This window comes from Tripterygium wilfordii, chromosome 7 (assembly GCF_013401445.1).
Source record: "Tripterygium wilfordii isolate XIE 37 chromosome 7, ASM1340144v1, whole genome shotgun sequence".
Lineage (NCBI taxonomy): Eukaryota > Viridiplantae > Streptophyta > Magnoliopsida > Celastrales > Celastraceae > Tripterygium > Tripterygium wilfordii.
In genome coordinates, this window is record NC_052238.1 from 2035165 (window position 1) to 2055134 (window position 19970).

Sequence of the window (19970 nt, forward strand, 5' to 3'; positions counted from 1 at the left end):
TGTTTTTAGTAAATTGAGGATGTGCTTTGAAGAACTCCTATAATTGCAAGAAAGAAATACAATCAGTGTCAACTTTATTTTAAGTATTTAAGAACCTTTATAATCATAATATGAAAGAAAAGAAGAATTGACCTGTAAAAAGTTGTACAAGTCATTGCTAACACCGGTTTCATCATGTCGAATATCACTTTCAGAAGTAGTGTAACTGAAACCGGTGCCCGTGGGTTGGTCAACAAAAAGGATATTTGATACCTGTGGAAAACAATAAAATTTTAATCTATTTAAAAAAACAATAACAAGAGATACATAGTATAAAGTATTTACCTTATCCCAACCATAGTCATTCCATACAAGAGACATGTTTTTTGCAATATGGAAAGGTCCGTTCTCATAAAACAATGTTATTTCGCTACCACATCCGGGTCCTCCGGTCAACCATATCACAATTGGGTCGGTATTTTTATTTCGTGATTCAAAGAAAAAGTAAAACATCCTACATATTAACAAACAAAATAGTTAAATTTCAACAAGTTGCAGAAACGTGAAATCAATAAACATTAAGTGAATTGCAATCCCAGAATTATTATATATAAAAAGATGCACAGAATTATATGCATAGCGGTTATTATAAAGAAAACTTGTCATAAAGTATTCCACAATCTTTGCAAACCAGATTGTATTCGTACCACAATTTCTGCCATAAGAACTGCCAATTGGTTGGGCAGTTTTCTGCAAATAAAATCAAATGAAATCGTTGTTAATTTAATGCATAAGCATATATAGGTATACCTTGCCCCTTTAGTCTGCGGAAGCCTGTAGTAACCAGCATAGTGACCGAGGTCTTGAATGGAAGGGCCAGAACCAGCAAGAGAAGGGAATTGAAATTGCTTCTCAACAAGTACTCCAGGAGCATCCACGACCGACGACTCATCTTCAACGACGTTAATATCAGTCTTGGGGAACAAATTGAACGATCTTATGAGTCTCTCCGCTTGTTGTTTCGTAGAGAAGGCAGTTTCCTGGTGGTTGGCGTATCGGGCATGTGTGGAGGATGAATTCAAAAAAAACATACCAAAAAGGAAAACAGAGAAAAAAATGTGAGAGAGATTCGATGCCATTTTGTTGAGAATTAATTTTCTGTGTGATTGGAAAGTTCATAGGTTTTTGTGGTATTTATAGGATTTGGCATGGAAGAGGCCCCACTAGAACTGTATATATATATTAGTGTGTGAAAGGAGAATATAGCGGCTTTTCCGTTTGCCTGGTCTTTTGTCTCCTCCACAAAATGGATCTTATTTTGTTTTGATTTTGATCGTCTTGTTTGGTTGCATTTGTAGTACAGCTTGCATTGTTTGAATTTGGTAAAACGACAGATTAAGGGTGCGTTGTACACTTTTTCTAGTTAAATGCATGACAGTTAAGACTTTCTAATATCTATCCATTAATTGTAATATGTGCCAGATTATTTGATTCTGGTTCCATTCATGATTTTAGGAATGATTTACATTAATGACAAGATTTTATGTAATCTGGACGTTATTTTTCTTTCCCTATAATCAATTGTGCGACAAATTCACCTCACCTGTCAACGTAACCAATGGGGGATTACCTCTTATGTTGATTAATTATACCATAAATGATTGATACATGAAATATGGTCCTCGGATTTGCAATATTGTAGAGATGGAAGGAGGTATTAGTCTATTAGAGGGACAGTTTTGAGGAATTTGGCGTACAAGACATGAATACTAAGAACAATGAAGATATAGACGCATATGGTTAACGTAAGGAAGCATTAGACGTCTCCTGCACTCAAAAAGAGGAGTCAATTGATAATTGAAGACGGGTTTGAGAAAGCGCATACTTCACTCAAACGTTGTAACATAGAGTGACTTGAAAGAACAATATGAGAGATCCCCCAAATTATATAAGTTGAGTTGTTCATATTGGACAATTTGGGCAACTCAACCAACCATTCACATACATTAATTAATTAGTTTTAAGCTGTCTCACATGCACAGTAAGTATTCATGTGGTGGTCTGGACAAGTTAGTATAATGGTACGTTGACTTCATTTTTCTTGTGTATTGACACAAGTCTTGTCTAGATGTTCTTGTTTAACTCTAAACCACCCAAGTAGTTTTCAATTTGACTTGGCCTCTCCAACTCCAATCAAATAACAAGAGCAATGTAATGATTGTGTATGTCCGCATCAATGATTACAAGGATGTCTCAGAGTGGGGTGACATGGCCTGTCACCTAAGACCTTCGAATCCCCAGAACTCCATATTTTTGAAAAAATACCAGTATTATCGTAGCCCCAAATCCATTTAAATAATAGTATATGATATTTAATTTTTTTAAGACAACCCCTTTTTTAGGGTTCACCCATGATTAATCTAGGAAGGGATAAAACAGAGTAAAACAAGCATGTTTAGAAGCTTGAACAGAGTAGCCAAGAAAAGTAGAATGTTAGTATAAAAATGTAAAAGCTATTCAGTTTGGTTTTCGTCAACAAATGAACAAGGTGGGGACTCATTTTTGGTTTGCATGTTTGATAGCTTATGCAAAACCAAAAATGGCCAGCGACGCTGCTATTTCCGCCACGGAGACTGCTGGCCCTTAGAGATGGACCGACTTATTGACTTAATGCTCTCGTCTCCTCGTCTTACTGGAGATATCGTTTCCTAGCCCACTCTTGTTAAGACGAAAGAGTTGTTTGCCAGGCTTGAATGAGAGAAGGATGGCGAGCGATTTTTGACTTCTCCAGCTTCACCAAATAGTAAATGCACAAGGTAACCTGAATCCGTGAAGGCCGAAGGCTTATGACCTGACTTTAGCAAGACGAGCCCATATTTCTTCAAGTTCTTCTTCATCATCATCAACACCCTCTGCTATAGGTTCTTTCTACAAATTCCAATGATATTCGACAATTAACAGTGTCTTCAATACTATAAAAGGGAGCAGATTACATGGTTGTCGTCTTACACATACCTCGTCTCCAGTTTGGGCGTTCTGAGTAAGCTGCTTCATCCTTTCCTTCCTAACTGCTTCTGCAGGAAGTTGTGCAGCAGTCTCACCAGCTATGGCTGTGAGGACCTTGTCAACCTCTTCTTCCGTCTCTTCTTCTATATCATCCGAATCCAGTGCTGTGTCAACAGTATCATTCACAAACTCCTCAATCACCCCGGCCTACATATTACAATTTACAAGTACTAGTGTGATGGTCAAGATAATATATCCCTTTTTAGAACATGTCTTCCAAATCAGGGTATCACACAGCAGCTCCAATGACATATCCATACATCTTAACACTGTTGCGGTACGTTAAACAATATTTTAACAGGAAAAAGACCATGAAAACATATGTAAGTCACCTTGGTCATTTCTTTGCCAAACTCTTGACTTGTAACAGCCATTTCCGGTGCCTTCATGAGGTTATTGACAAGCTTCATAACTTCAGCACTCTTGGACAAATGCCCAACTGTGCGGGCAATTGCTACAATACCAACGAAAAAATAAATCAATCAAACGAATTGAACAAACTGAACAAATAAAAAAGAACCATTCGAAAACCACCACTAGCAGCTGCAATATATTCATCTGAAATTTATACAACCAAGAAACAAGAGCTTAAACTGCATTACACAATACAAAATATTTACTTAATACAATTGAATTTTGTTCATGCTCACATTGTTGATCTTTTGACGAGTTTTTCACAAGTTCTTTGGAAAGCTCATTCACTAAGCTTAAATGAGCATGTTAACAAGCTCACTAGCTCAGTCATGAATCCCTATAAGTCCTCAACTAACACCTAACAAGCATTATTTGCTAACCGTAAAGAGTCCACCTCACAGGCGAGCATGTGCCCAGTGGTAGAGTTGCAGGGGTGCAACCTATAGGTCACATGTTCAATTCCTGAGGAACCAGCCTCTCCACATATTATGTTGAGATAAGGTCTGCATTCATTATGTATGTCCTCGCCTTGCCCACTGCAAAAGCTTTGTGCATGAGAGTTGTTTACCTTTTAAAGAGCCTAACTCAAAACAGTCATGCCTGGCTCATTTACTAAAATATTTGGCCTATTTGTTCAGGTTTGTCCATTTACCATACTGGAAAATATCAACAAGTCATCATTGAGCTCGTATTGGAGCCTCTTCACCAAGCATTCAGTAAACTAAAAGCTCTATGAAAGGGGAAAGAAAAAAAAAAAGATACCAATACTTTTACTAAAATATTTACAGCTACCCCTTCGTTATTTTTAATGCATCTATATTAAGCGTAAACATACCAACACTTTCTCCTAGATGCATTGATATGGAATTCAGGTGTGTTATTCTCATGAAGACGGTTCACTGTTCTTCTAGATCTCACAATTTCCTTAGCGAGCGACCGAGATAGATAACACAAAGATTAAGTTGAAATAGAAGAAAAGGTTGGTTAGGGCAATTTTCCTTCTTGGTCAACATAAGAATCAACTCAAGGCCCACTCTATATTACAAGCACCTTTTGACCTTTGTCAGATACAAGATACAATTCACAAATAAATTCCAAACTAGAAGGTTCAAGCTATTAAAGGTGAAACACATTAACAATTACAGTTGTCACCTACTGTACACAAACAAAATTCCTTAGAAATCACCACAAAACAAGAGTTTTTCTTCGGGATACCTAAACTCAGGTGAAGATACATGGAACAACTAAACAGATCTAGTTGTCAAAACAAGCCTTGTTTCTCGATTAGGTAATAAGTGTATCTACTCAATCCAAGCAACAATATCATAATGCAGTCCATACAATTAAAGGGACTGTGAAGTGAAAGGACATATCCAATCCCATTATATACCATATTTTTCCACATCAATCATATTTCTCTATTACTTCCACAATCCCACACCAAACTGTATTCCACATGTACGTATCAATATGCACCAACAATTGCAATCGGCTTATTTGGCTTTATACTTAAACGACAAGCAAGAGTGTTTATTAAAAAATGTAGCACAGATTTAACCATCAGATCAAGGTCACATGGCTTAATCTTTTAATAGTTAAGCATGCCTCAAAGCATATAGTCAAAAAGCAAATTTAATACCCAGACTAACAGGGAGGAGAGCGGAGGTTAGAGGCCAATTAATTCCCCCCACATGTGATGATTAAGGAAACCACATCCCTTCTCTTCCAGTAATCTTTCAATAACAGCAGTACATTAGCAATTACCAGTAAATTTTACAACTTGAAATCAAATTGTAATCATTTTCTAATATTATCAGTCAAGTTAATCATCATCTGATGGTTCTTCTAGCATAAATCCGATCATATAATTTGTCTAGGAATTTTTACAAGCGATAAAGATTAATTTTGAAAGAAGATGAGAAATCCAAACCACTCCAATCAAACATTGCGAAAAAAAAAATTCAAAACCACGTACAAGTGAGAAAATTTTAAAATCAATCAAGGGATATACTGCAAAGCCATCGATCCTAAGAATACCTTGGCAGATACCATGTCATTTCTCTTCGCAGCCTCTCTAATCGCCTTCTGTACACTTTTCTCTTCTCTCTGTATATCTGATCAAAACCCATAATCCCCAAAACCCCCATTAATAAAACATCAATGATCGACCAAAAAACACCCAAGAGTCAAGAGGGAAACTAGCTGCAACATTATATATAAGTGATAATACAATAGAGAGGACGGTGCTATGTAATTACCTGGAACTTGGCGTTCGACATTGCGACACTCTTGACGAAGCCGACGCTGCCAATCTCTCATAGCTGTTGCGGATTAGGTTTGGGCTTTATAATATTCATTACTCTCTCCATCTCCTTTAATTGAAATCAATCGAAATCGAAGTCTGATATCTGCGTGAAACACATGGATTGATGAAGCAAACATTCACTCTTAACCGTTTGTGCATATTTTCAGGATCAAATTATGAAAACCGTTGATAATCGGTCAACTCGATTCGCAACTTCCATCTTCTTGCTCCAGGCGTCTGGGCTGGGCCTTCCGATGGACAATTGAACTAAGACCTTAGACCCGATAGAACCCAAAATATTTTTGAAAAAGTGAAAAGTGGTAGACTCCAGGTCCATATATCGATGAATACGCGGCGCGGACATCCGTATTGGGCCTGTCTCATTTGGGCTTCCTATCCATAATGAGCCGGTCTTATTGTAGCAACCCTGAAAAGCTCTGGACTCTAAGGTGCTCGGCCCATAGATAAGGAGTCTCTCTGAAATGTCTAGCATTGGGCTGGCCCATTTGAGATTTGAAAAGAGCCATAAAAAAACATTTTGGGATTTTTAGGACAGAGGCCCCCCATGCCGTGTGTAGGGAAGGAGTCGTCCAGGGTCAGATCAAGTGTGATATCCTTTCAAATAAATTGCGAAAATTAAGATAATTCTGGAACATTACATATTTAATTATTTTTTTTCAATTGCATTAATTTGTTGTGGATAAGAATAATCGTATCAATTAAGCAAATACATATGATCAAGAAATTAAGAGAACCATCAGAAATTTCATCATTCGTCTCTTTTTGCTTATGTACACACACATACACACATACACATATATCGGTTAAGTAAAGGTCAGCATGATCTTCCCCGATCCAGGTACCTGTATATCTCGTCATGCATGGCCAAATACGTTAAATATATTAATGAATATCTGAAATGAAAACAATAACTAAATGTATGGATAAGAAATACACACACCAATATAACTACCAAATAGAAACCAACTCCTTTGGCAGCATATCATATTATCATAGCCTTGTAACCTTACAATTATTGGTACGGAAATTATCTTTTATTCATAAATGTTTTGGCTTAGGATACCACACTAATGACTAATCTGACTATTTTATGTTCATATCGTTATAGCTACCGGTAGAATTGTCGGCAAGGCTTGGCTTCATTTGTTCAATGAGGTAGACCAACCAATAAGTTCCTCAATTGGTCCTTTTTTTCTTCCAATTCTGATGGCGCTACAGTCGTGTATGAAAGAGCTCTCTATGAAAGCAACAATAAACTATTGCTACACTTGTTTTCCATGGATGATGGATATGTATGTCACTTCTACGGTCATAAATATGAGTGTTATGGTGTAGCACCAAGTCTTAGACTCAGTGCATCCATGGCAGGACTTACTCATTTCTTTAGTACATAATCAATGACAATTAACCCTTAACCTTAGGGCATTGGTTAATTAAGAAAGAAAAAAGATGGAGAAGGCTAGATTTCACAGCCAATGTATCTTTTATCATATGAAAACATCCAGGGACCCATCAATTTTGTCATTGTTGAGCCTTTTAAATCACATATTGAATTATATATTCGTTCATTACATTTACAGCAATTACTATCATATTTTTGAAAAATCATCCTTAAATCTTTTGTGCATGCTTTCAAGCAAAACCATTGTATTGTTTCCGATCATATTACGAACAAACTACCAATTTATACGGCTTTAATCCTAAATTTACGCATTCAAGACTTGTACGTATTGCAATTAACATGTTAAATCACAGAATTTATATTGCTTGTTTTAATGAATAAACAATTTTAATAAAAAGCAATGTAGTGGCCACATAAAGTTGAAGACTAGCACTAAGTTTTATATAGAGAGAGACAGGCAGTTGAACCAACTTGGTTTTACATTAACTGCTTTGACCTAATTAGTTTTTCACCTCCCTTGAAACTCCAATAAATTAATAAATCGATTATTCTTTTAAGAAATTCAGCAACAAATGGAAATGTGGGCGTTGCATGCATGTAATATCCAACAATTTAGTCTCACAAACTTCATTTTTTTTTATGAAGAGTGATAAAATTCTATGCCGACATGCCATTGATTTTTATTTGTCTCTGTATTTTCTTAGGTCAAACGCAGGATACCTAAAACAAAAGAAAAAACAAAAGGATAGACAAGTTTGGACTTTGGAGTTGGAGGCCGGCAATACATATAGCAAACACCCACTTTAAAGGCAATATATATAGTAATTCTAAATGCAATTTGCGTGAATAACCTACTCCAATGGTTTCAACTAGGCATCCAAAAGTTCATGACTAATACATTCATTAATACTACAATTAGCGTCTATTCCTCAATTCCCATCATTTACAAGCAATATAAGGCAATCTTTAATCTCATTTTGCAAGGAACAAAAAGTAAAACTACACTTAGCCACCTCTAATCGTTTGTCTTATGCACTACTTTTACTTTCTGACATAGAGTACCAGAGTACATATATATATATATATATACACACACATTTTGTGTATTGAAGCCCCTGAATTTCTTTGCGTTTACCAGTAAGCAACCAAACCACAAAGCAACAATTTTCTTTCCAACATAAATATATATGTTTCTCATCATATTTGATAAAACATATAGAATTGACATGGAAAGAGATGGATATATATGTATACACACAAGTGGAACAATCCCTTCTCCATATTATTAAATAACCCAATCCTTTCTATTCTTTGTCTCCATGTATAACTCCCATTAACCAACTTACCACTCTGTTTTGCATTGTGGGTCCCTCTAATCTGCCTATATCTAGCACACCCAACTGTGAAGTGTGAAGCCATTGCCATTCATCCCAACTCAGACATAGAGTGTCATTAAATTTGTTCTCTTCATGGGTTCCCTTCTCATCATTGTTTGTGTTTTTATTCTTAGTCTTATGGCGCCTTCAATTGGTGCACAGGGTCCACCTTCACCTGGGTACAGTCCTAGCTCCAGAGTTAGCACTGTTGGCTTTGATCAAGGATTCAGAAACCTATGGGGTCCTCAGCATCAGAGACTAGACCAAGCCCAACTCACAATTTGGCTTGACAGCAATTCAGGTTCTGCTTGTCACACAATGTTAAAAACTCTGTGTTTTTATTCAATCACAAAATTCTTAATCATTGTTTCAAAACAGGGAGTGGGTTCAAGTCACTTCGTCCATATCGTTCAGGATATTTTGGTGCTTCAATTAAGCTTCAACCTGGTTATACTGCTGGAGTAATTACATCTCTTTATGTGAGCGTCCAGTTTGGTCATTAATAAGTCCTTTCCATAATTTCATGTGCAAATGTTATCAAGATAATTGAACTGATAACTCTGTTTTCATTACATCTTTGTTTAACTAATGTTGTTACAGCTCTCGAACAACGAAGAACATCCAGGAAATCACGATGAAATAGATATCGAGTTCCTGGGAACAACCCCTGATAAGCCATACACTTTGCAGACAAATGTGTATATAAGAGGAAGTGGGGATGGTCGTATAATTGGCAGAGAAATGAGGTTCCATCTATGGTTTGACCCAACACAAGACTTTCATAATTATGCTATCATATGGAACCCCAGTGAAATCATGTTAGTACACTCCAGACAACGTTGTTGACATTATTGAACTTTTGTAAGTATTTTCTTATCACGGACTTGTTTTGTTTGTGGTGTGGTGCAGATTCTTAGTGGATGATGTGCCAATAAGAAGGTATCCAAGAAAGAGTGATGCGACATTCCCCTTGAGACCAATGTGGGTGTATGGATCAATTTGGGATGCATCATCGTGGGCCACAGAGGAAGGAAAATACAAGGCTGATTATAAATACCAACCTTTTATTGGTAAGTACAAGAATTTCAAACTAGGTGGTTGCGCTGCAGATGCTTCTGCCTCCTGCCGCCCTCCCTCTGCCTCACCATCCGGTCCGGTGGGCCTAAGCCAACAACAACGCTCGGCCATGGAATGGGTTCAGAGGAACTACTTGGTGTATAATTATTGCTCGGATCCTAGGAGAGACCATACTCAAATACCAGAGTGTTAAGGTTGCCTTAATATGCCATATAAGCGTGTATGTGTGAAGTGTGATTGAAGTTGATGTTGAAATTGTTCTTTTAGTTATCGGCATTTTGTGTGTTAGTAGGAGGCGCTAGATGGGTCATGTTTAAAGGTAAACAATTATCTTGCTCATATACGCAAACCTTATCCCACTTTATATGAGGAACGGCTTGCATCCAAAAAAGTTGTGGACCATCCAAGCCTCCATGATTTGGAAGTATGAATGTTTTAATAAAAGTGTTTACATCACATCATATATGTATCCATTATTACGTAGTGTTCAATTGTTCACGTCTTAAGCCCGTTCTCATGGGCCATCGAGACTATCAGAGGGTAAAGAAATAGATGGGCCGCATGCACAATTGACTGATAGCAGCACATCAATTTCAACCCAGCCCATCCTCACTCTTTTAGAGCGCCCAATGTTCAAAAGCCCGACAGTAGTTGTACATTAAAACATCCTCGTGACCACTGACACTTGCCCCCACTATGACGTCTCGTGAAATTCAAAACCGTATTTATAGCTCTGACTGACACTCTCCCATTTGTCATCATCCAACCCTTTTAACTCTCTGACACACCCGACCACAACCATACCCATCTCCAAGAAACTGAATTTAGTGTTTAGCTACACTTACCCGAAAACCACTTTAAATCTTTTCTTTTTTAAATGACATAAATAGGATTTGTTTAAGCTTTAGGAACTTTAATAAAAAGTTCACTATATTTTAACATTATAAATTTATAATGTCAAAATCAAGATACTCAATAACATATTTAAAATATTATTTAATATAATTTTGACGAAAATTATAGTTAACAATTGTAACTCTTTACCACATGGATCAAGTTATTAGATAACTCACGACATTTTTAAATTTTAATAGCTCATCTACCGACTTATATTATTCATTCGTCAAAAAGAATACAAAAATTGGACCGTTATGTACATTTTAAATTTAGATTAGTTGGGCACTAATGTCTAACGCTGCAATACACGATAGTCTATGTGTCTCTCTCTCATCACCATCCCACATGTACAGTACACACCACAGAATATTCATGTTTCCCACGCAAACAGCTTATTAAACTAATCGCCCATCGCCAACTCAGCAGCAATAAAACTCGAATATATTTTAGCTTCCCCAAAAGTGGGCCTAGCAACATCCAATAAAATTTTGTCTTCTGACATACGATCAATCACAGAAGGTATCCAGCTGGCCTCCATTATTGCTCCATGCAACCGCATCCACGTGGGCAAAAGCCGGGTTCAGTACTCACCCAATTCAAACTTTACAAATGTCACATAGTTATTGGCTAGAGACCCCCACTGACCTATCAAGCCTCTTCGCCAAGGCATGTAGGATCTGCCAGGTGGCATCTCCTTCTTGGATCGTATCATTAAACAGAAGGGCCCGCCGTGTCGCTGGGTCCCAGAGGTTCCTTTGTATTGCGGTGAGATTGGTTGCCCCTACATGTTCAAGTATACTACTAAGCTTACCCACATCCTTCTCCGCCACCGTCAGGGATATTTGAGACCACCGTACAGCGGTAGGGAAGGGCAGCCGGATACCATCAGCAATTATGACCGGCACACACCCTAAAACAACTGATTCTACCAGCCTCGGGCTCCACGGGGCCCACCCCAGAGGACACAAACAGAACACGGACCGTACTATCTCCGACTGGTAACCGGCGTACCTGTGCCGCTGAAGATAAAACCTCCGGTCACTGCTGTACTTTCTCCATATCACCGTCCTCACTTTCCTAAACAGAGGAAGAACATCAATTAGATAATAAAATGAAAAGTCAAAAGGTCATGGCGTCATTCTACACAAAATGAAAGGTCATGATCCAGAATTTGATTAGAAGAGATAATGCGTTGATTACTTGCTGTAATAACGTCCACTAACGTTCTTGGGGTTTACTTCCATCTTTCCCCTGAAAAACACCCAAATGTCTCGCCGTCCGTTCGCCGGCGCTTTCTCCAATGTATTCTGGACACTCACCGGCGATATATAAGGAGGTATCACGACATTCTCCACGTCCTGACAAGGGTGTTTATATTTGACACCGAACGTCTGTAGTATGATCGAGTTCTTCATGAATTCTGGTATCCCATCCGCAATAGCTCTGTCCTCCTATCGAAACAAAGAACAGAGCAATTAAAATTTTGGGGCCGTCACATGAAAACATATATCGTCAAGGACTGATACGGACCATTGCGTGGAAGCAGGCGCCGTAGTCATGTGAGGCAACAAACACGTGGTCGGACCCACGACTCCGATTCCAAAACGGGTGGATGGAGGAGATTATTTCAACAGCAGAGGCTAGAAGAGACCTAGCGTGACCGATCGCTGGGAACCCATTAACGGTGCTGAAATTGCAGGACACATAAACGGGAACAAAGAAGAAATCTGCCTCGTAAGGATCAAAAGACCGTACATCGCTGTTTAACAGAGCCTTGTGAATGGCAACCTCCGAAGCGAATAAATGGTTGCTGCATCGCTCATTAGAGAGCCAATCTGAGTTATATTTGGACGGCAAATCATAGACATATATCTTCAACCCCTTTAACGGGTCTGTGAAAAGTCAACCACAAAAGAATGATTATTGGGCAGAACAGAGTAAATCAAATATGGTGAATATTGAACAATATGAATGAATAGAGAAGATTACCGTCATTATTGTCTCTCCTGGGATATTTAGAGAATGTTGAATTGGTGGAATCGACGAGGGCACGAAAGGCCATAGCTGATTTGGAGGTAACAACATGAGGTTTAGAGATAGGGTTGGGTTTGTGACTGATGAGGTAAGAAGTGAAGAAATAGAGAGTCAGAAAGAACCAGAGAACCCATTTGTAATATTTGAATAATGTGTTCTTCTCTTGTTGTCTGGCCTGCTTGTGCGAAAGCCTCATCCTCACATAGAACCCCCTGTTGTTGGAGGAATTCCGCAGCTCCACCATCTTTTCTCATTTAAAAATCCAAATCAAAATATCACAAATTCACAATTTTTGGGAAGATGAGAGAGGCTTTCAGCAGTTGAGATGGAGCTTTCGGTTTTCGGTACTTTCTATAGAAGTGGAAATTAAGATACAGTGATTGAAAGATGAGGGGTTGTTGAAACTTCGTTTTTGCACCAAGAAATAAACAGTTGATGAAATAGATAACAAAATTTTGTTATTTTACAGAACAATATCTAATGGGTTTGGTTAAGATCTGGTTTCTTCATTCAACCAAAAAAATTAAAAATATACTACATAAAAAAACACCCATTAGTTGCAGAGAGAGAGAGAGGGTTTTACTGGTGGTCACATGATGAGATGGTGCAGAAAAGAACCCGGCGATGGTCTCGGTTTCTATGATTGTTTGGTTAAATCGGGGGGTTTAGATGGACTGAAATGACGTAAACACCCTCGTTGTTTTGTCAAAGTAGCTGTTAGTTTGTAGTGGTATCCGTCACTCTTTGTCCTGAACATAAATTTGCAATTAACATGAGTAAAAGATCAATAAAATCTCTATTGGGTCTTCTTGTACATAGTAGATATGGTTATTAGATACAGATAATTGTCAAATTGTGACAGCTATACACATTTTTGCTGTAAAATTCCATACAAGGGATAGTTGGGTTTGAAAGGATTGTTCCAAAGAAAGGTGAAACCAAAATCAGGAGATCCGAACAAAAGCATACGCTAAAAAGGCTCAATAATTGTCCGAAAAACACAAAACTAATGTTTGCTTTCCTGGAATTACAATTAGAAAATGTTCGCCTTGCTGGTAACAGAAAGTTATTAGCTTGCATAAGACGGTTCTTTGCAACTCTTACGTGTCAAAGGTTTGAAGATCATATATGGCAATTCCTCAAATGTAAAATCCCATGACATTGCTTTGTGTTAGAATAAGCATATGTTAATTACTACTTTTGGAGTCAATCAGCAGCCATACGAATGGTTGTGCTTTGAGTCATTCCTGAATTGCCTTATTGAGTAGCGTATACGCAAGCCTCGCTCAATTGCCGATATAGAGCATAAAATAAATCAAGACGACTAGAAAATGTCTTCAAACTAATCAAATCCAAATGTCAAGTTGAACTGTCAACACCATCTAAGCAGCACCTATAGAGGCGTCACACGCGTACCATTTAGTTATCTATATTTGGAGTCTTTTTTTATTTCTTTCTTTTTTCTTCTTCTGAATTATAATTTTTAATTAACAATATAACATATATATAGAGGAATTATGTGGGAGAATGAGCATTGACGTTACTACCAAATAGCGTCAACTTGCCTTTTTTTTTTTGAGAAGGATGCTATTGGCGGTAGTGTCATTCACTTTTATTATTGCTTGTGATCGATCGGTCATAATTTCTTTAGTATTTATTTAATCATAAAAAGGTATTTGCAATTTTGCATAAGTTTTTCCCAGCCATAAATATTTACAACTTCAAATAGAAAAATCATAGAAACATTACATCACTCGCTATAATCCTTTATTTTTCAATTAATACTCTTTTGCTTTTGTTAAAGAAATTTATGATGAAATCGAACTCTTATGACCATGTTCATATATCCAAGTGTTTATAATATTAAAATTTTAAAATTAAATTATTGTTTCGCGAGGAGGGGTTCAGAATGGGAAAATTATCACAGTATTTTAGACTCTACATTATTTAATATATTTCCAGGGTTGGACTTTTTTTTTCTTTATTTTTATAACGTATGAGATTTAGAATACGGAAAAAAAAAAAAAAAAACAAGTGAAGACTCGAGAACACTTTTGTATCGGAGCAAATCAATAGTTTGCGTAAGTAATAACTTGTAAGCAAATGAAATTGAGAGATGGGCTTTAAGGCCCAAGCCATCCGTCATTCTGGACTCTGCAGGAAAGGTAGTCCTACGGTGACCATTCTGGAGAGACCACCAAGAGGCCACCCACTGGACTAATCCCTAAAGTCATCTTTGAAAAGCCGCCGGACGAGAAAATAATGTCACAGGTAATCACAAAATTGTTTGTGCAAATAAATAACCATTAGATAGTAGGCTTTGTATAGGCGGGCACTTGCAATGATGATTGTGTAATGGGGATAGTAATCTGTATAGGGAAAAGTGTTTAATTGATATTGATGGAAATGAAAATGTATTATCTATTGTCTTTGTACAATGATATTAATAAATGTTGGTTTAAGTTAATTAATTTTGATGACAAAGATTTAAATAACATATAATAATATATACACTTTAACATGATTTTTTATTAAATTACATTAACCATCAATAAAACTTCAAACAGTAAACAATAAGTGGTATTCCCGCTGTTCAACTTCAAACCCCGCCACTACAAATACCAAAATGCGTGATTAGGGCCTTTCATTTCATTCCCATCTTATAAAGCAAGAAATCGCAAAGAGAGAGAAATGAAGGCGAGAGAGTTTCGCAGATCGACAGTGCCGATGGCGTCTCCTTCTTCTCCGAAGGAGTCTCAGACAGCTGGAGTACTTGACGAGACTCGCTCTTTATGAACGGCATCAGCAGCAACAAGAAACGCACCTCCGATTCGTCTACAAGGTCTCCTTCTCGCAAAACCCTAACCTCTGTCTCAGATCTCAAGGATCTTCTACATTCGCGCCTCGACGATCTGAGGAGAAATCTTATCGATCGGTCGCACGCAGAGATTCTCATGAACGCGGAAGCTCCGACTCTCGCCTCCACAAACGCTTGAAGGTACTTTTCTCCCTGTTAATCAAGTATCGATCATCTACGAATGAGATCTGATTCTAGATATCGTGTGGCAAGATGTGTTTTGTTACAGAATTATGTATCCCTTTGATTGCTGTCAAAACAGATGAAAGGATTATAAGATTATTAGGCTTTGAACGATGACTAGGTTGCTGTGAAAACCTGAGTCGCCTTTATGCTTTGAACGACGTCTCTCTTTTTTATGGATTTCGTGTGTGTCTTTGCCTGATGTGTTTTCTTACAGATCGACGTCACTCTGTTTGGTTGCTGTGAAAACAGAGGAAAGCAATGTGAAAATTGATGTTTGCGTGTAATCTTTGAGGATTCAAAGTCTTGTAGGCGATTCAGGTTGAGAAATAGTTGAATTCCAACCATTCTAAAGCGCTATATGCTTCGATTACGTTGTTATGTTTTCTTGCCAGCGAAACGGATAATTATAAGAGTAATTAGTGTTTCAGCACTAAAATATTAGGTGATATTCAATTGTTATGAATTATGTTATTTCATACATGCGTATTTTTCTGTGTGGATAGTTCCTTCAATAATGAATGTATTTTTTTAAAAAAAATATCGGGACTTGAATCTATTGCAATCATAATTCATAATTGATACAGATCTATGGTTTACCTTCCGAATTTATTGTTGTCGATTCATTCTTGAGGTTACGTTTCAAGAGTCAAGTGTTGACATCTATTGAACTACATTGTTTACTAAGATGATGAATAACTCAGCATGCACTAATTGTTCTTTGGTTGCTAATTTCCTAATCAGATCCATCATGGTCAACCATGCCATGTAGGTTCTATTTCTAAATTGATGCTTTCCAGGCTTTATGTTTACCTTGTTGACAACTCTGATTCTGAATAAATAGCACAAAGGCAAATATGTTATTTAATCAGGATACTTATTTAATGTCTAAAAACTTATCCATATCACATAATTATTGTAAGAGATTTAGATAGTTGATGTGTTTTTGCTGGATCATTGATTCATTTCATGGAGAAATTGTCCTTTTTTTAATTGCATAGTTCTTGTTATGAAAACTTAATTGAAAAGAAATCATATTTTTGCATAGATAGTGTTTAAACTTGCATGATTAGACTGATTATTTGGTCGTTTTGGTTATGATTAACAGGAGCTTCAATTTCTGTTCATGACAGAATGAATTCAAAATTGTATGCCTTGTCATAATTTTACACCTAAAGTTTTTATTTAGGATGCTTAACTTCCTGAACTTAGTCTTGATGTACTTGTGCCTCTGTGCGGCTTGACCAATCTACTTGGCATAATCACTGGAAGTTCAGGTTCAAAACTTGATCAAGAAAATATATGTTTACTGAAGAAACAAAATATATATGGTTTGCCTATTTTTAGCTCTCTGCTACCACCATATCATAGATTACTTTAATCCATTTCGTCCTAATATGCTTCTTTTAGATACCTCCTGCAGCGTAGTTCTTTCACTGGTACAAGATATTTGGTGTCTAAAAACTTATGATGGCCATCAAGCCAAGATGCTGACACGATCCCTTATAGAACTTGAAAGTTTTTGAATTGTTGGAAAGATAAAAGAGTTTTGACTAGTTAATCCCTTTAAGCTCTACTCTTAAGAGTCGCTAAAGTGCCACATTTTTTATTCAGTCTATTGGTCCTTTACTTCATGAACTTTTTTTTTTTGGTAAGTTGAGTACTGTTGCATGTAGTGGAAACACTTTCATTTTTGGCTACTACAAGATAGCTGAAACTTTATGGTTGTAAGCCCCCCTGTGTGTAAACTTCTTCTTCCACATGGGGAAGGAAAGGAAGAGTTCCGGCGGGTTAGATGCTTTCAATTCCTTAGCAGAGCTAATTCTTGTCATTGCAGAACCAGAGCAATTTAACACGAAAAACTTTCTTATTGCATCCCCTGCCACATTTGGGCTACTGGCATATCCAGGATTTTATCCCAAAATGCCGTTGTGTGCTGTATATGCAAAGATCTCACACAATGATGCTTTTAATACTTACGAATTATGCTGGCATCATGCAAGATGGGAATATCTCTTCAGTTGGGCACCAATGTCCTTTATTTGATGATTGTGTTGACTTACTTTCTCTAATTGTATACTAAGAAGCTTCTTTCATTGTCAAATATTACAGATACAGATAAAGGCATCCCAGCAAGTGATGGATGAAACTGTGAAAGAATATAAGAAGATCAGTGGGCAAATCTGTGAAACCTCAAGAAGCAATGAAGGTATATCAAACACCATAGAAATATCATATCTATCTAGAAGCTATTTCTGAACTTTAAATTGTGACTTCCTTGGTGCGATGAACTTTGTTCAGCATATTTGCGCTTCCTGTTGACGAATTGCACATGTTGACCAAAAGTTGGCTGTACCTGAAACATAACCGAATCTAAACTGCTGCATTCGAAGCGGTTGTCACCGGCATCTTCTATTGATAGGTTTACAGAGTAATGTTAATCCTATGCAGAATTTTAGATGAAATCCTCTGTGCATGTCTATAGTACATAGCTTTCCGTGCAAGATTGGCTGCATATTATCCCATTCTTTTGGTGCTTTTGTGATTTATTCCGGTTTTATTGATCTGCATCATGCATTTTATTCTTTAATTTCGACCTTGTCCAGCACAAGTTGTTTAGTATCATTTGTATATAAGCTTCAACTTTTGTTTGTAACGTCCTTTATTCTTAATTCAAAATTTCAGTTTGCAAAATATCCATCACTGAGCTTTCAAGATCTTTTGAGAAGGAAATTGATGGTCTTAGGACACGTTTTTGGAACTTCAGCAACTTAGAGTTGGACGACTGAGCTACTAACATAGAGAAATTCCTTAGTAAGTGCTTTCTCTGCTTGGTGCTCTCTTTTGCATCTCTCAAATTATTTTTTCTGTTAAAAGTTATTAATGTTACATTATCTAGCTCAGGAAAACAAACAAATATTACTGCAAAGAGTATTCTGATAGTTAAAAAGGCATCCTTGTTTAGTTCAGAAGTGAAAATAATTTACTAACATATGCCTCTTGCTTCTATGTAACTTGAAAAGGGATTAGTCTAATGACTGACTCTACCTTACTCCCTCTTAAGCCAACCCGTTTTCCAGAACCCTACCACAGATGTCTCCAAGGTTTTCATGCCTGTGCGTTGGATCAATGACACATGCATACGTGCACTTGTGTACCCATGTGAACATGTAGAGATATATAATCTAATCGAGTGGTACAGACGAGCTTTATGGCTTGATGGAGCATAACGATGTAAAAATACTTAAGACTTGTGTCTTCTGACGGTTGTTCTCCTGGTGAGTTTTAGCATGACTCTCTGCACTCTGCATCCTTTAGTTATTTAGTAATTAAATACATTATACAAAATATCTTCTTTTTTCTGTTTCAAATTTCCTTATGTGAACAATTTGTATTTGTTATGACCTTGAACTCGAGGGATTTTGGGTTTGGTTATAAAAAGTTCATTTGTTTTTTCTTTAGCAATGGCGTTCTGGATGATTAGCTGAGGTGACCGAGTAATGGCTATACATTAACCCATAGGAAAGATGATATAAAGACATAATTCTAGGGAAAGACAAATGGAAAGTCATTTTTTTCCCGTTAATTTGAAAATGTGGTTCCCCTATCCTGATGATAATTTGTGGATGGTCGGTTGTTGAATTCGATGCTTGTCTTTTCTCATCTAAATTTCCATACCTAAACTATTTGATACGACATTGTACTTTAGAAAATTTCGTTTTATTTTTCTGTATATGATGCTATGGATAATTGGCTGACGTTTTATATTTTTGTAGGAAGCCAGTGATAGTATATGCAATTCCACAAGTTTGCATGTGTATTACAGCATGCTTGATTGTCCTGAGTCGGAATGGAATGGGCCTAATGCTGAAATCGATTATTGGGCCCATATTAAATTCCGGTTTCCCCAGATGAAGCCAGATTTTAATTAAGCGTAACTCCAAATGTCCACTACAAAGCCAGAATAAAGTCGACTTCAAATGAGCCTCAGGCCGTGTTTTATTAAAGCTCAAATTTACTGGATAAAAGGGCAGAGATATGGTCCCAAACTTGACAAAGCCCTCTATGTTGCATCTTGGGCCCATTTTATTGGTTTTTGGCCCATTATTTTGGGCCATTGTGCCGAGAACACATTGCCCCAATTATAATTAAGGCCCAAATACTTGGCCAGGCCCACTATGCATCATGGGACGCCATAATTGGGTTCGGCCAACTGATATTGATCCTTTCGGCCTGTTATGCTTGGCCCAAAATGTATTGGGTCTATCGGATTTAATGTCCAAAAAAATCTTTTAATGTTTTCTAGTTTCTAATTGCAAATATACAAATAACATGGGCCCATTATCGAACATGACAGGC

The 19970-nt window shown here is 37.2% G+C and overlaps 3 protein-coding genes and 1 pseudogene across 3 annotated transcripts; 1 reads left to right on the forward strand and 3 right to left on the reverse strand.

Annotated features, from left to right (window-relative positions):
* Positions 1–7: 7 nt before the first annotated feature.
* On the reverse strand, positions 8–1154 carry LOC120002954 (serine carboxypeptidase-like 47; the record flags this gene model as incomplete). The annotated part of the gene is made up of 4 exons (XM_038851821.1): positions 790–1154; positions 325–493; positions 133–252; positions 8–37 (listed from the first exon to the last, which is right to left on the reverse strand). Coding segments are annotated over exons 1-4 (648 nt in total), but the record flags the coding sequence as incomplete, so codon positions are not given.
* A 1279-nt stretch (positions 1155–2433) lies between these two features.
* On the reverse strand, positions 2434–5843 carry LOC120001719 (annotated as a pseudogene).
* Positions 5844–8623: 2780 nt separating this feature from the next.
* On the forward strand, positions 8624–10096 carry LOC120002827 (probable xyloglucan endotransglucosylase/hydrolase protein 32). The gene is made up of 4 exons (XM_038851664.1): positions 8624–8864; positions 8942–9042; positions 9164–9381; positions 9473–10096. The coding sequence occupies exons 1-4, from the start codon at positions 8657–8659 to the stop codon at positions 9831–9833; spliced, it is 888 nt and encodes a 295-aa protein (XP_038707592.1). The 5' UTR covers positions 8624–8656; the 3' UTR covers positions 9834–10096.
* A 629-nt stretch (positions 10097–10725) lies between these two features.
* Positions 10726–13214, reverse strand: LOC120001570 (probable glucuronoxylan glucuronosyltransferase IRX7). The gene is made up of 4 exons (XM_038849949.1): positions 12527–13214; positions 12068–12429; positions 11738–11988; positions 10726–11614 (listed from the first exon to the last, which is right to left on the reverse strand). Exons 1-4 carry the CDS (start codon positions 12813–12815, stop codon positions 11158–11160), a joined length of 1359 nt encoding a protein of 452 aa, XP_038705877.1. The 5' UTR covers positions 12816–13214; the 3' UTR covers positions 10726–11157.
* Positions 13215–19970: the final 6756 nt, after the last annotated feature.